We start from the raw sequence: 16,519 nt of genomic DNA, 5'->3' as shown, positions 1-16,519 counted from the left end.
GAATCCCAGGGAAATTTACCATCACCACGATGATACTGATAATGAACTAGACTAGAACTTATCACAGGACGCGATGCACTTGTGCTATGAGCCATACTCCTTGCCCAGGAAAGCCATTTTAAATATTCTGAGTTTTAAAACTGGTTTACTTTCATATTTGGATTACCGTTTTTTTAGACAATTCCCTGAATCTTCCACCCAGCATGACTAGCAGGAGTCCCCCCCCCCAAAAAAAAATAACATCCAAGTTCTGGTGGTTCGTCACCCCAAGCGTTCCTTGTGGAAAAGTGGGATACGGGTGTAACAAACGGAATGACATCGACTGAATGCCCCAACTGACTTTAATCATGGGCAAGGCATATTTGCCAGGTCCAAAAAATTAAAATAAAATAAAAAAATCCAGCATGAAGGGATGTGACAGAGCAAGTATGAGAGGCACTGCAGGACAGAAATGGTGGGAGCCTTCCTGTGAGGGGAGCAGGTGTCTTCATCCAGCTGTTCCACATGCGATCGGATCCTCGGCCCTTTCCATTCAAACAGTGAATAGGAAAAAAGCTCAAAGCCAGTACTTGGGAGACCTTCACAAGTTGGAGGGCCAGCCCCGTCATCTGGGGCAAGGTGACCCCTTCTGCCTCAGCTCCTTGGGAACCCAAAACCCACTGGAGGAGAAGGCAACTTGTGAACGGAAGCCACTGTGGTCACCACTGGCTGGCTCTCTTTGCTTGTAGATGTTCTTTTTCGAGAGAGTTGCAGGAGCAAGGGGACAGGAAGAGAAGAGACAGAGAAGGGAAAGGCCTTTGTGAGGAAGGAAAGCAGGGCCCATCAGCTGGAAACAGCCCTCTGCCTCCCGTTTTAAGTGCTGATTGTCCTTCGCTTGGCTCCTGTTTTCACATCACGAAGCTGTTGTGTCGCCAGACCTGTTGCCCTGCAATGTAGGTCGCCTGGACATGGAGGTGGTCGTCCAGCAACAAGAAATCTGTAGGAGACAAGAAACCATGTCATTGGCCAAGGAAATGGGATCCACTGGGCCAAGGGCTCAAAAGCACCCCCCCCGTGCCACTTTCTCTGACGTTTTTACAAAGACAATGCTTGTTAAAGGCTGATGCACAAAAAGTGGCCACAGAAACGGATGTCAGAGGTGCCTTCTCTTGCATTGGGAACAAAGGTTCTTAAAGGTGTTGCTTGACCTTTTAAAATCCACACTTCGTTTTGATAAAAACTAATAATCTCATGTCCTCTGCAAATGGGTCTCTCAAGTCCCTACAAGTCAAGACATAGGTAGGGGTTCAGAAAAATCATTTTTACATTAATTCCAGCTAGACATGGGATATTGGTATCCCTGGGGATACGAACACAGACGGCAGCATCTCGGAAGCCACTGGAGCACAGAGGTGGGACAGGGAGCTGCTCCCTGCTCAGTTGATGAGCATTGGCTAGGCAGGGAAGAGGTGGCCGGGCTTCTCCGGCAATTGGCGCAACCAAAACGACAATGGAGCCGAGCACGTGCCGCGAACGGTGAGTGGACCGGCTGGTTTCTAGGGGAGAGAAGGGACCTCCACGGCACTGGTAGTGCCGCTATTCATATTCGTATCCACAGGGTTACAGATACAAATAGCCCACAGCTAGCAACAGCATAACTTGGAGATAAGCAAAAACGCAACAGGTAGGCTACTAAGTGTTGCAGGATGATGCACGAAGCTGTGTCCTAAGGAAGCAGCAGGCTGGTTCTCCCCTCCCCGCATTTCATCCCCACAGCAACCCTATCAGGTGTGCTCAGCCAAGTGAGGATGTGACTAGCCCATGGCCATCCAGTGGCTAGCAAGGAATTTGAATCCAGCATTCCCAAGTCCCTCCCAGTGCATCACCCTCACCCCTACTTTCTAGATCCTCAAGCAGAGTTTTTTCTCATCAATCACCAGCTCCCCTCCCCCCACATAACTGGAGAAACTGGAGATGGAGCCTGAGACCTGGGCTCCACCACGGAACAAGGGTCACTGCCAATTCAGGATGAACCGCTGAATGAGCACATCTTAGTCTCCGCACCAGCTTTCCATGGCATGGCCTACAGGTTACGGGCCCCCGGTTGCTACAGCCAAGCAAGTCTGAAGCGGCTCATTACGGAGGCTACCTCGGTCCCGCCCCCATGGCAAATACCTGCGTCAGTGTCATAGTCCAAGGTACCCTTCCTGTCCTCAATTTTCAAGAGCTGAGCAGGATGGAGGGAAGCAGCCTCCAATGCTGTTTCCACAGAGCACCCTGCGCACACACACAAAAAAAGAAAGAAAGAAAGAGGGGGGCAGGAGGTGTTATATTACTATCTGCAGAAGAAAAGTATTACAGTGGTGCCTCACATAGCAAGCGCTTCGCTATGCGATGAAACTGCACAACGAGGGGTCCCGGGCCATCGCTGGAGCATTCGCTCAGCGATGGCCCCTATGGGTTTTTTTCGCTATGCGATGATCGCGCGGACGCGATCAAAGCACAACGAACAGCTGATTGGCGGTTCCAAAATGGCCGCCGCTAAAACAAAATGGCGACCGCTGTTTTGCCTCGCTAACGAGGCATCCAAAATGGCCGCTGCAATGGAGGAAACTCGCAGAACGGTGAGTTTTAAGCCCATAGGAACGTATTAAATCAGTTTTAATATGTTCCTATGGGCTTTTTTATTTCACTTAACAATGGATTCACTGAGCGAGGGTTAATCCGGAACGGATTAACCTCGCTCAGCGAGGCACCACTGTACTTGGTTAGACAAAAATAGAGATGGGCATGAACCGCTGGTTCATTTTTCAGCTGGACAGGTATTCAGAGCTTCCCAGCCCTACCTCTTCAGAGGCAGCGCCTGGAACAAGCAGGGCAGGGAAGCCAGTGGCACTGTGGGTGCCTGCTGGAGGAGGCAGAGCAGGGAGGGCAGGGGTGCTGTGGGCACCTGCTGGAGGAGGCAGGGCACGGAAGCGCCAAACACCTCTTTGGCTGAAAAATGAACTGGCAAAAACCGCCAAACAGGCAGTTCCTGCCCAACTCTAAAGAAAAAGGCTTTTAAATCGCCCACATTAGAGCCAAATCATGGAATGTGAAAAGCTGTCAAACTGTCCATGGTAAAATTAGGGGGCCCTGTTTTGACACTCTTAAAAACAAACACAAACACCTCGTGACATTTAGACCCATTTATCTCATCTCACAACCACTTCACAACGCACACATTATTTCACACATAATTTTCTCTTGTTTTCTGCAATTCAGAGTCAAAGATATCACTGAGAAGGAAGGATGTTGAACCTGCTATGACAAGGGCCACCCCTACGGGAGGAATGAATGAAAAGCCAGAGAGCTTTTGGTAGCCTGGGTGAAGGAGAAGCATCCCTCTCATCTGGTCCTTTTGCAAGGGAGAGATCTTACCTGTCGCTTCCCTGAAATGCCGGACGCAGGTGTCCATGGTTGCAACACTGCCACTCAGAGTTTTGGTCCCTGGATCGGGGGGGGGGGCAGCAGGAATCGGGGAGGGGGGTTGGAGAAGGTCAGAATTAATTGCAAAATTGTTTAAAAGGAAAATATACAATCCAAGTGTGACCTGCAAGTCAACATGCCTAAGGACTGTACTGCATTGTTGAAACAGAAATAAATCTACCTGTGTCCTATTGATCTGTCAGTAAAAATGTTTACGTACCGGATGAAGAAAATGGCCGCCCGCAGCATTTTTGCGCCGATTCCTCACTTACCGAGGCGGCGAAAATGGCGGCCGTATAGGGAATCTTCGCATAATGGTGAGTTTTGTCCCCATAGGAACGCATTAAACACTGTTTAATGCGTTCCTATGGGGTTTTTTGCCCCGTATAGCGATGTTTCCAGATAGCGACGATTTATCCGGAACGGATTATCGTCACTATGCAGGGCACCACTGCATTTCTGGTTTTTGTTTAGTATTTCTGGCAGCAGTGGATCAGTGGATACTGATCCCGGGGATGGGGGGGGTGTCCCACTGTAACATACTGAGGTTGCAGCCTCCCCTGCAATTGGTACCGCCCATAATTCCATGCTACAACTCCCATCAGCTCCACAAAAGCCCGCTCTGCAGGGGAAGAGCATCCAGGGCTCCGTTTCCAGCCGCAGACAGTGGACACTCACCTGCAATGTAGCTATTGAGCCCATCCATCTCAATCACTTGTTGGCCCAACGTATGCCTGCCTGGAGCAAGCCCCATTGCTGTGATGGCATCTGTCACCAGGATCAGCCCTAAAGAAACAGATTTGGCCCCATCTGGTCCATATGAATGAGTGAGAAACACAGGTGGGGGCTGCTTTCGCACTGAGAGCTAAAGAACTTCAGAGTCTCCTGCCTGGCGGCAACAAACCTTTAGGGTGAGCCCGGTGTGCAATCCGCAGAGCGGCCGGGTTTGTGTGGATCCCATCAGAGATCATGCCATAGAAGACTTGCCGACCTGGGGGAATCTGGTCACTTGTGAGGAGCCCCACGATTCCAGGATCTCGATGGTGGAACTGCACGGACAAAACATTGGCGACGAATACACCAGTACCCGTGGCACCCGGCAGAGATGCTGAGCTGCCACACCCATCATCAGGTCCAGCAGCCTAATGGCCCCCCAAGGACTGGGAATCATGGGAGTTTCTGTCTAAGATTTCTGATTGGAAGAGGCTGGTTTAATGCCAAAGGAGCCATTAAAGGCAGGGTCTATAAGACAAGGATGGGGACCCAAGGGTGGAAAACCTCTTTCAGCCTGAGGGCCAGGCTCACTTTCAGTGACGGACTTAAGAGGCCGCACTCCTAGGATGGCTGGAACCAAAGGCCAAACAACGGGATCAAAAACGTCAACACAATTGCGCTTAAAGATCTCGGAGAGACAAACCAAGTATTAGGAGAGTCATTTAACCTTTTTAAAGTGGGGGGGGGGGGAGAGAGAGAGAGACAAAAGTTGGGAAATCACCAAATGGCAAAGGAAGCATGATGATCTGAGAAATCCTAGAGGCCCTCTAGATTGGGACCCCCCATCCTTGGGGGTCCCAATCTAGAGGGCCAGACTGGGACCCCAGAAGGCTAGTTTTGAAGGCTGAGGCTCCCCATCGTTGGCCTGGTGAAGGGTCCCAGCCGGAGGCGTCTTGGAATCTGCTGGGATATGATCTCACCCATAGAACAAGATAAACCTGCCCAAACGCTGCCTTCTTGGTCTAAGAACAACTGGCCAGTAATTGAGACAGAGCCTTTTCAGTGCTGTCCCTCAGCCGGGAGATTTGTCTAGTCTCAACTTTAACATCAGGCAAAAATGCTTCTATTTGGCCCCCAGGCATTCTAATAAGATTGTTCTTGTGATTTCATACTGTTTCCAAGATTGGTTTGTTATGGTTGTTGTGGGTTTTTCAGGCTCTTTGGCCGTGTTCTGAAGGTTCTTCTTCCTAACGTTTCACCAGTCTCTGTGGCCGGCATCTTCAGAGTGCTGTCCTGGCTGTGAAAGCCTTCGCGAATACATTGTTTTGTTAGGTATTACTCTGAACATCTCTATTGAAGAGTGGCCAAACCATGTTTTAAACAGACCAACCAAGCAACAAAAATATGTGACTCCCCTTTTAATCCAAAACATGGTGGCTGAATTACTTTACTTGTATAAAGTAATCTGTGCTTAATAATTAACTGTGCATCTCTTTTGATTGCCCCTGAAATTAAACAAATTTTCATACACCTCCTTCGTTCCACTCTGGTTCAGACAGGCATGTATGGACAAGTTGGTCCACGCACAGCCCTGACGCTGTATCTCTTGACGGCTAGTGCCGCCCAGTAACCTATGCAAGTGTTCCCTAGGAATTCACATGTCGCTGTCCATAAACTTGTAGGACAGGTGCTAGAAATGGGAGGCACGTCTTTGTCTAGATGTTGACTTACAGGCAACATGGCATTGAAGAGGTGGGTGATGAAGGTGGCCCCGTGCCGAACAGCTTCCTCAGCTTGAGACAGATTGGCCACAGAGTGACCTAGAAACACAGACAACTAGGATGTGAGACAATCGTCCATTATGATGAGAACTGCATTTGATTCTGAAGAACTGCTGCCTCGCTTCCTTTGTTATTTTTTTTCCTATCGATTCATTTATCTATTAAAAATATTTCTTACTTGGTCCCAAAGGGACACGTGATCACAACAAAACAAGCTTTAAAAACAGATAGAAACAGTTTGAAAACTGATTTTAAAAGCCAACCATTCGTGAAGCAAAGATGAACAATTCAATGAAGTCAGCTTTATAATTACTTTCGCACACCAAAACAATATAGTTTCGCTCAAAACAATATAGTCTTGGTCATCCTCTGGAAACTCGTAAGAGACATGACTCTCAGGAAGAAACTGGCTTCCCTCTACACACTCTTCCTTTTTTCACGTCACATATTTTGGACCAGAGAGCGCCAGTGAAGTGTAATGGACAGAGTCAAAGAATCACAGAATAATGGAATTGGAAGGGGTCCATAAGGCCATTGAGCCCAACACCCTACTGGAAGCAGGAATCGAAATCAAAGTAGATCTGACAAATGGCTGTACAATTTTCTCTTCAATGCTTCCAGCATTGGACAGCTCACCACCTCCTGAGGTAATTAGCTCCATTTTCATGCTGCTTTAACAGTTAAGAGGTTTTTCCTGATAGTCTAAATCTGGCTTCCTGTAGCTTGAACCCACTGGTACATATCCTTCACTCTGGGATGATCAAGAACAGATCCTGCCCTTCCTCTGTATGACAGCCTTTCAAGTGTTTGAAAAATGCTGTCTGTGTGATGGACTAGGACTCAGGGAGGACCATGGAAATATTGTTAGAAAATGATCATTCCCAGACCCCAACGCTTACCTAGTGACACACAGATGCCCCGCTTGGTAAGTTCCTGGATCACCTCACTGCTCCTCTTCATCTCAGGTGCCAAGGTGACGATACAGACGCTGTCCAGGCAGCCATACGTCGCTAGCAATTCCTGGAAGGCTCCCTTCTCAAAAGTGCGAAGACAGTGTTCGGGGTGAGCCCCCCTCTTCTCCTTGCTTATGAACGGCCCTTCCAAATGAACTCCTACTCCAAGTCAAGAGAAAGAGAAGTTTGATAATAGGGTCACAGAAACATTCCCTCCCCCCCGTATTCTGAACTCTCATTATCCCTTTCGTCAACATGCTGGCTGGAAAGCTAAAGTTGGAAACACCTCAAGGAGCAAAGGTTCCACAGCCCAGTTTTAGAAAGAGGTTGTAGCTGTCGTATGTTGCCCCCTTTGCTTGGGCTAAGGTAAACTGAACGAGTTCTGTGGTGCTTCACGCTTTTCTATTCCTGAAATCCTTTACTTGAAAATAGTGAATTTTTTGAGTTATAGATACCAAGCTTCTACCACCACCACGACATCTGCATTCGAAAGGGGCACAATCCTGTGAGGGTTTGGTACCACATGAATTTCCCCCCCATGTTCACACAAGGGTGGCCCATCCTTTTCCACAAGCGTGCGCAGGCCAAGCCCAAAGTAAAAACTCGTACTACTCTGGGGACGGTCCGAACACAGCCTCTTCCACCACATCCCTTGAGCTTGTAAAAAACCAGGAAACTCCTCTCTCCCTTGTGCAGGGGTGGAAAAGTGGTGGGTCTCCAAAGACTTTGGACTTCAGCTCTCACCAGCCCCAGCCAACATGGCGGGTGGTGAATGATGATTGGAGTTGTGCTCAAGAACCTCTGAAGAACCAAAGGTTTCTCACCCCATTTTCCAAGGTAAGCAGTACCACTGGTCACAGACAGTGGATAAGGCACACAGGGCAGCTGCCGCAAGACAAACAGTTGTTTCTTACTCACCCAGGATACCAGCTCCATGAGGTCCTCCATTTTTCACCTGGATCTGAGGTAGCACCTGGTAGGAAGGTGGAGCAGAGAGGCCATTTACCTGTTGATCCAAAGGTCTTGCCCATCCCGCCGTGTGTGCCTTGACTCCAGTACCCTTGAGGTCCTTCATCTTTCAAATTTTCTATCCCATTAATGATAGAGTTAAAAAATCTGGGTCTCACCACGATGGAAATGTGAACACCTATCATTCCCAGGTAGAACACCGGTATGCTTACAGGCATACCGTGACCATAGTAATCGTTTACAGCTATTTTTACAAAGATAAACATCGCAGCAGTATTGCTGGGACTAAATGCAAACCAACAGAAGTACAGTGGTGCCCTGCATAGCGACGTTAATCCGTTCCGGATTAATCGTCGCTATCCGGAAACATCGCAATGCGGGTGGGAAAACCCTAAAGAAATGCATTAAACTTCGTTTAATGCGTTCCTATGGCGCAAAAACTCACCGTTATGCGAAGATCCTCCATAGCGCCGCCATTTTCGCTGCCTTGGTAAGCAAGGAAATTGCGCGAAAATGGTTGCGGTGGCCATTTTGGGCACCCGGCGGCCATTTTGGAACTGCCAATCAGCTGTTTTAGAAACATCACAATGCGATGTTTTGCCCATTAAAACATCGCAATGCAATCACATTAGCAATCTCAAAAAATAGATCGCTATGCGGATTCATCGTTAAACGGTGCGCTCGTTATGCGAGGCACCACTGTACTGTTTTTCTGCCCATCCGGGCAGCCCTTCAGTATCCCCCCCGCCCCCAATTTACCTTGTGGTATACAGATTGTGGAGAAGTCACCAGCGTTGGGCAGAAGGAGGTTACTCCATGGGACAGTATCTTCTGACCCACCAGTGAGATTCCTGCCCCCACGTCATCTGTTGCCACGGAAAAATCCACTCCAAAACCTCCTAAGCCAAAAAAAAGGGATACAGAAATGGAAAGTGGATCCCCTAGAAACTCTGGCAACAAAATATAAATATTATGTACCTGGATATCTGCCTACTTCATAATATGGATAGAGGGATATTTCCCCACTTTCTAACCCTAAAAGCTATCTGCTTCCGTTTTTGAAAGTAAGCCTATCCTTTCCTTGTCCCTCTGCTTGTGATCAAGGGTCTGTCCTTGTACACAGTAAGCAATACGGAATGAACATCTGATGCCAACTGAAACAGGGCTTAAGAGTCCTACCATCGTGGAGCCCGCTTCGGAATTTTCAGTCATTAAGAAAAACACCCAATTGCAGCTCATAATTATGCAGAATTTGCCCTTCTTTCGACTTACTAAACTATACCTGTTTTCTGTGGCCACATATTCATGATGATGTTTTGAAAAAAAAAAACACCAATAATAACCTTTGAATTGCAGAGCTAGAAAGGACCCTATGGATCACGGAGTCCAGCCCATGTCAAAGAAGCACCGTGGGGGAATCAAACTCCCAGCCTCTGGGTCCACAGCCAGATGCCTAAACCACTGAGCTTTCCAGCAGTATGAAGACACCGATTCTGGCACGGTCTGTGCCTGCACATTGCACAGTTTTCTACTCCTATCAGATCAAGGTGTGAAACACTGTTGAATGACCATCACCCAGCCTAGTCAAGGATAAAGGCCGTTTGGAACTGAAACCTAGGAATGTCCGGTTGGCCGTGTTCCTTCTTATCCTCGGCTTCCAGACAGGTTATCCCCAGCGTTCACCCCTTACCATTGATTTGCACATCAATGAAGCCAGGTGCAATGATGCTGCCCTTGCAGTCCAGTCGGACATCCGCAGGCTTCTTCTCATCAAAGAAAAGTTTCTCTGGATTTAAGATCCTCCCGTCTCTCACCCACAGGTCCTCCCTGGAAACAGAAGCAAGCAGTAAGCCAGTTCTCAGGCACCTCCGTGGGGAAAGGTTCAGGTCTCCGACCCTGGACAAAAAGGGGCCAACGACCGTCCTGGGAGTGGTCTCAAAAACAACAACCACTGTTGTGGATGGAGCACCCCATCCTGATTTTTCAAGCAGCAGGTACAAAGGACCAACATTCTTTGAGATGACTGTTCTGTACTTTTTCAGCAGATAAAAGACTAAACCCCCCCCAAGGGGGAAAAAAAATCTGAAAGAAAAAGCAGGGGTCCTCACCTTTGCAGTTCATGATTCCTCAAAATCCAGCAATTGGTAAACTGGAAGACTGGAAGGTCCGCGGTGGATTTCTCAGAGAGCATCATCCACACAGGAAGGGGATGCACCTGGACGGGACGAGGTCAAGGGAACAGGGAAGGAAGAAATAGATGCAGAGAAGAAATGGGAGACAAGCACCACCACTCAGACCAGGAAGAAGACATGAGGATGCACGGAACAATCTACAGGAGATTAGTAAGAGATAGTCTAGAATTTTTGCTTCCAAAAAGCCAGAAAAGTTACCCTCACATGCTGATTGGGCTATTGAAACTAAGAAAAGTATAAGAATTTAAAAAACAACAACAATCAACTAAAGAGGTGATTCTAACCTTTACAGTTTGGGACTGTATTATTATTACTATTGTTGTTGTTATCATCTTAGAACTGCAGAGCTGGTAGGGACCTTATGGTTCATTGAGTCCAGCCTTTCTCAAAGAGGCTCAGCTGGAAATCGAATTCCCAACCTCTGGCTCCACAGCCAGAGATCTAAACCCACTGAGCGTTTTGGCAGTTCTTCTCTGAAAAGACAGACATGACCAAATGGACCTAGTCACATTTAAAATATTGGCTTCACAGGCTCTATTTACTGGCAAGGTGGAAAAGATGAAATTGGCAGATATTAGGCATAAGTCTGTCTGACAGTGGCTCCAAAATTGTGAAACGCTCCTCTAGGAAGGACCAGACTTTGGGAAATGCAAGGACTCCCTATACCCACCAACAAAACACCCCAGACTTTCAGGGAAGATTTTATTGGTTCTAGCACTCTTTTCGTCCCAGTTTGTTTAAATATTTTTTTTAATTTTAAACTGTGATTCACTGTTGTATTTGTTCTTTAATCCTTCCAGCAATATTGTGGAAATCTTATTTTGAAAACCTGCCTAATAAATACCCAGACTAAACCAGTATCTTCATTTTCACTCTTTTTGCTTAAAAAAAAATCATCATCAGACAACATGTGAACTTTTGTGGATCAAGGGTGATCCAGGGGGTGATTTTTAAAGTGGTCTATAAAAGTATCATAGTATCAAGGTTTGCATAGTCAACGCTATGGTTTTTCCTGTAGTGATGTATGGAAGTGAGAGCTGAACCACAAAGAAGGCTGACCGCTGAAGAATTGATGCTTTTGAATTGTGGTGCTGGAGGAGACTCTTGGACTGCAAGGAGAACAAACCTATCCGTTCTGAAGGAAATCAACCCCGAGTGCTCACTGGAAGGACAGATCCTGAAGCTGAGGCTCCAATACTTTGGCCATCTCATGAGAAGAGAAGACTCCCTGGAAAAGACCCTGATGTTGGGAAAGTGTGAAGGCAAGAGGAGAAGGGGACGACAGAGGACGAGATGGCTGGACGGGGTCATCAAAGTGACCAGCATGAATTTGACCCAACTCTGGGAAGCAGTGGAAGACAGGAGGGCCTGGCGTGCTCTGGTCCATGGGGGTCACCTAAACCAGTGGTTCTTAACCTTTGTTACTCAGATGCTTTTGAACTGCAACTCCCAGAAACCCCAGTCAGGACAGCTGGTGGTGAAGGCTTCTGGGAGTTGCAGTCCAAAACTCCTGAGTAACCCAAGGTTAAGAACCAGTGACCTAAACAGCAACATAAAAGTATCGCCTACTCTTCCCTTTGCATCTTACTTTGTATTGACCACAAGCTAACGTGGGAACAACATTTTCTGTTCAGGGACGGCTGATCTCCGGAGTTCGCCCCCTATTGACCCTAAAGATCCAACTGGCCCCCGCCAGGTGAAAGGAGAAAGGATCGGGACGGGATCCAGGCCAGCGTTTCTAATGGGAACCGAGGAGCGGGGGTCGTATCCTGCTAACTCCCGCCACTCTGGTCAAGGCAGCGACAGCCCCGCCGGCGTCTGCCTGAAATGACTATCAGGATCTGCACGCACCCTCTCCCGCGGGCGAGGGCTCCTGCTCCAGGGAAAGAGACAGGCGGGCAGGCAGACATCCCACCCAGCCAGCCAGCCAACAGATCCCCGGGCAGCCTTACCCGGCAGCTTCCCCCGGTGGCGGCTCCTCCGGCGCCCAGCTTCTTCTTCTGCCTGTCGCTCTCCACCAGCCCCGGTCTCGGTCACGTGCCCCCTCCTGGGCGCCTCAGCTGATTGCTCAGGAAGGGGGGGGAGGAGGCACGTGAGCGGCCACCGCGGGGCCGCCATCATGGGGAGGGCAGCGAAGGCGAGCCCCGGGCCGCTGCTGCTATTGCGGGGCCCGCCTCCATCTTGAGGAGGTCGCGGGGGGAGGGGGCGAGGCCGGGATGCCGGGAAGGGGCGGGGCGTCAGGAAGAGGAGCCTTGGGCTTTATTTAGGACGCCTTTGGCGCTTCAGTGGGACTCCCAAGGCGGCTCACAAATCATTTTTTTTTTTTTAAAAGGGGTGCAAGAATTAATAACGGCATACAAAAGCAATTAAACAAAGTATTAAACGGACGTTCTCCTATAAAACAATTTAAAATATAGGAAAGCATTTAAATACACATGAAAAAGGAATCTACCAGAGGGAGGCTGTGAGGAAATACTATGATCTAGATTGGGAATAAATAGTGATCTGGCCAGTGGATATAATTGGAGCTTCAGTTGGCCTACAAGGCTTTTTGGGCCCCTGGTTGGGAGAAATAAATAAAACGAACAAAACTAAATAAACGAATAATCTCCCTCCACTTAAATCTGCCTTTTTAATCATCATAACCCAGTGAAAGGGGCTAGGCTAAAAGATAGGGTCTGGTCCAAGCACCCCATTAGGGCAGCTGGCTTTGGAGAGGAGAAGGGGCCCAATCCATTGGGAGAACTATTCCGGGATAGTTTCCATGTGGATCTCTCCTCAGTCATAGTCCCACCTTCCATACCATTTTGGCTGTGTTCAGTTTATATATATATAGCTGCTTTGGGGGGATTTTATATATTCATATATATAATGGTCTGTCAGCGCTTGTTCCTTCAGTCCCTTAAAGCAGCTAGATTGAACCACGGAATAGATAACAGGAGCAAAGCAATTTGACTTTTGGACTTTCACCCCTGGCCTGTGGCTTCATGATAAGGGCAGATTTCTGCCCTTTGGGATACTGCAGGGAGTTTTGCGGTTGGATTTTCTGCAGGAAAAAGGGCAAATCTGGTGCCTCAGAGGCAGGGATCTCAGCTCTTATGTGGTAGAGTTGAACAAACAGAATATTCTGTTTTCCTTTGTTCCTGTAGAGACACTCACTTAACATGCTGACATGTGAGATAAAGGTGCCCGAGTGCCCGCCTGTGTGTGCTTCTCCCAGCTGTTCTGTTTAATTGAGCTGGTGTAGCTGCAGAAAAGCGGGGAGGTAATAAAGGTAATTCTCTTTTGTAGAATTGTTTGTTGTGTTGCAGCAAATCTTAAAGACTTACACAGTTCCCGTTTGCTCAGCTTTTCTGTGTGCTTGAATTTTTGCTGTATTTCTCACATGATAATGGTCGCTAAGTATCCTCGGCATAACAGACAGGAATTTCTGCTCACAACTGGCTTTCCTGGGGGGAATTATTATTGTGTAAGCTCTCGTGTGGTCAAAGGAATTATTTTTACTATATACCTCACTCTTTGTAAATGCCTTACAAGTTGTGGTATAAACTAATTACAACTATTTTAAAAAACAATACATTATCAATAAAACATCACACAAGTTGTAAAGCCAATCATAATTGGAATAAAAGAGATGCTTATCGAGAAAAATTGGACTGTGTAGGAAACCACTATTACAAAACAGTGCACCTTCTGTGGGGATCTGAGAAGCAGCTTTGGAGAATGACAGTTGATCGGCTTGGCTCACTAGCTGAAGCGCTACCCACCGCCTGAAGGATTTCCAGACAATCGGCCTGGCATCTTAATAAGAGCTTCTGATATGATAGGGCCCGTCCAGACAAGCTGTTGTTTCGGGCTGGAATTGTGGCCCTTTCCCCCCATTGATCTGGATTTACTCATGTTAAGACTTCCATACCTGTAGTCAATTTTCTTTGAATATAGTCCAGATCAAGGGTCCGTATCATACCACCTCTCCTCCCTTAATATCCTTCCCATTCTCTAGTCTGTGCTAACCTCTTGTCTGTTTTCTGCCCTTGATATTGCCTGATTGTGTAGTAGATGTTGCTATTGTGTGGTTTCTTCTTATAATGGAGAGTTTAAAGGGAAGCTTAGAGCCATTAGCATGCACACACACACACAAAATGGGCAACTGAGCCCCCTCTTAAGCAGGAGCAAATAGGACGTGCTGGTAGTTTTTTTGTGATGACGAGAAGAACAAGCCAAAGACTGAGTCACTCAACCTAGAGGATGCTGCAAAAGAAATAGATGGTTTCCTTTCTACTTGTATTGCTGCCATGGTCACTGCTAATGGAATACTTTCATCCTGATCCCATTCCCCACCCCCAAGGCATAACAGCCTTCAGTGCGAGTTTGTAGCATCACCAAACACTTGCCGCTTGTTCAGCTTCCTGGTGTGACTGAATTTTTGCTGTATTTTTCACAGGATGATGGCAGTTAATATGAATATCCTTGGCATAAGAGACAGGGACGTGGCTGGAGATTCCTAGGGGCATGACTAGTAAGGCACACTCCGTTCATTATGGGTAGCCATGTGAAGTGTTTCCCTGTTTACTCGTTAGGCACATGTTAGAAAGCTAATGTAAGTTAATAATGGCTGAACAACAGAAAGAAAGCAGTTCTGGGTGCAATTGTTGCCAGGGTCTTCGGCAAAGTATCATTGGTGCTTCACGACTCCCTTCAGCGTGCCTGCTTCCTCCGCTGTTACGAGACACTTGTCGCTTGACGAAAATATTGATTTGCAACCTCAATGCTGTCCAGTTTGAGTGATGGACACTTCTGTCCTGGGGTGATTCATCTTCTTTCTCCTATAAGCGTCTCAGAGTGAATTTGAGTTAAAACTGCCAGCTAAAGAAAACCCAATGTTTGTAGGCTACTATTATGCACCCTGGGCAGAGGATAGTACAGCTCATAAATCCACTAGTGGTATCTTGTTCGTGTATAATGATGGTCCCGTTTCATGGGCTAGCTTTGTCTTCCACGGAGTCTGACTTTGTTCCTGCAGTTGAAGCATGCAGAGAACTGCTATGGTCAGATAACTGCTATGGTGAGATAAATGAAAAGATGCCAGTCCAGGTGATGAGACAACCAGAGCCGCATCAAACTATCACAAAATAAGAAAATTAAACCATGCACCAAACACGTTGGTGTGAGATGCCACTTAGTGAGTGACTTGACCGAGATAGGCACCAACATGATCTACTGTCATACCAGAGATGGCAGCAGACATCCTTACCAAGCCTTGTGGTTGTTGTGGGTTTTTCGGGCTCTTTGGCCATGTTCTGAAGGTTGTTCTTCCTAACGTCCTCTGAAGATGCCAGCCACAGAGACTGGCAAAACGTTAGGAAGAACCATCTTCGGAACACGGCCAAAGAGCCCGAAAAACCCACAACAGCCATTAGATCCTGGCTGTGAAAGCCTTCGCGAGTACATTACCAAGCCTTGTCTGAGAGACCGCTTCCAGAACTTGTGCAACAAGATGTGACTGCAGGCGATGACTGCATGAGAATTTGAGAAAGGGTATGGAAGTTTTCTTTACAACTTTGCACGCTGTTTGTACTTTACCAAGAGGCTTTTCTGGGCAGGGGCAATTGTCTGTCTGTCCACCACTAACCAATCATTTCTTCCAACTTTTGAAATTCAGAGAGCCCTGCCACTCTGGTGTTTCATCCCCCTCTTTTGTCAGTTGGTGGCAGTTTTTTTTTTTAAACTGTTATCTGCTTAGCTGGCTCCTAGTTTGTGTGCAGTAAAGAAAGCAGTACACATGTCTGTAATTTCAAACAACTGTAAGCAAAGAAATATTTCTCTCTTTCTCCTACATGTGTCTCAGAGTGATAATCTATTGTAACTTTAAATGCCAATTAATGAGAAAGGGTTTTCCTCACTCATCAGGAAATGGGCTGCTCCATGTACTGCATTGGACTATCTCTCCAGGCAGTGAAGTACTGGACTAGATTCAACTACTGAAGCTGGAGGTTGGGTCCTCAGACAGGAAGGGCTAGAAGCTTTCCTGTAGGGCTGGAATTTTACCTGAACACAACAGTCTAGTGGGCTTCACTTGTAAACCAGACCTGTATCTCCTTACCCACGGACCCCATCCCATGTCACTGAGGCAAAGGAGAGGAGTGATGGACAAGCATTGGTTATGGAGTGGCAGTCCAGAAGGCTCTGGTGAGGATGTACTTAATGACGTACCCAATGTTGCTGAACTGGAGATTGCCTTTGAATGTGACAACCATACTCAGAGGCTTTGAATATGGCATTCTCTCTCAGTCCCTTTTTGATTATATGACGACATTCTAGTGAGGCAGAAAACAGAGGAATGTCCTCAAGGATGTATGAGAGGTACTGTAATGGCTTTCCTTGTTCCCAGTGACGATGGTCTTGCTTTTAATTCCCATCTCTCTTGGAGGAGATGAAAGATCTGAACAATGACGGCTATCAT

The 16,519-nt window shown here is 47.3% G+C and overlaps 1 protein-coding gene across 1 annotated transcript; it reads right to left on the bottom strand.

Moving 5' to 3' along the window:
• Window positions 1-327: 327 nt before the first annotated feature.
• Window positions 328-12,138, bottom strand: AMDHD2 (amidohydrolase domain containing 2). Its single transcript, XM_020813118.3, has 12 exons — window positions 12,009-12,138; window positions 9,973-10,079; window positions 9,555-9,691; window positions 8,624-8,763; window positions 7,814-7,868; window positions 6,842-7,054; window positions 5,893-5,981; window positions 4,352-4,496; window positions 4,126-4,233; window positions 3,400-3,468; window positions 2,155-2,256; window positions 328-976 (listed from the first exon to the last, which is right to left on the bottom strand). The coding sequence occupies exons 2-12, from the start codon at window positions 10,056-10,058 to the stop codon at window positions 888-890; spliced, it is 1,233 nt and encodes a 410-aa protein (XP_020668777.3). The 5' UTR covers window positions 10,059-10,079; window positions 12,009-12,138; the 3' UTR covers window positions 328-887.
• Window positions 12,139-16,519: the final 4,381 nt, after the last annotated feature.

Source organism: Pogona vitticeps, chromosome 13 (genome assembly GCF_051106095.1).
Source record: "Pogona vitticeps strain Pit_001003342236 chromosome 13, PviZW2.1, whole genome shotgun sequence".
NCBI classification, from domain to species: Eukaryota; Metazoa; Chordata; class Lepidosauria; order Squamata; family Agamidae; genus Pogona; species Pogona vitticeps.
Note: the sequence above shows the minus strand (reverse complement) of the source record. Positions and strands in the feature narration are given on the sequence as shown.

What these genes read in the sequence shown, in the direction of transcription:
- AMDHD2 (XM_020813118.3), bottom strand. Translation starts at nt 10,058, where the DNA reads ATGATGCTCTCTGAGAAATCCACCGCGGACCTTCCAGTCTTCCAGTTT. An exon ending in TCTTCAATGCCATGTTGCCT is followed by an intron (nt 4,497 to 5,892) that starts GTAAGTCAACAT and finishes TTGTCCGTGCAG; the next exon opens with TTCCACCATCGAGATCCTGG. An exon ending in ACACCGGGCTCACCCTAAAG is followed by an intron (nt 4,234 to 4,351) that starts GTTTGTTGCCGC and finishes CTGTTTCTTTAG; the next exon opens with GGCTGATCCTGGTGACAGAT.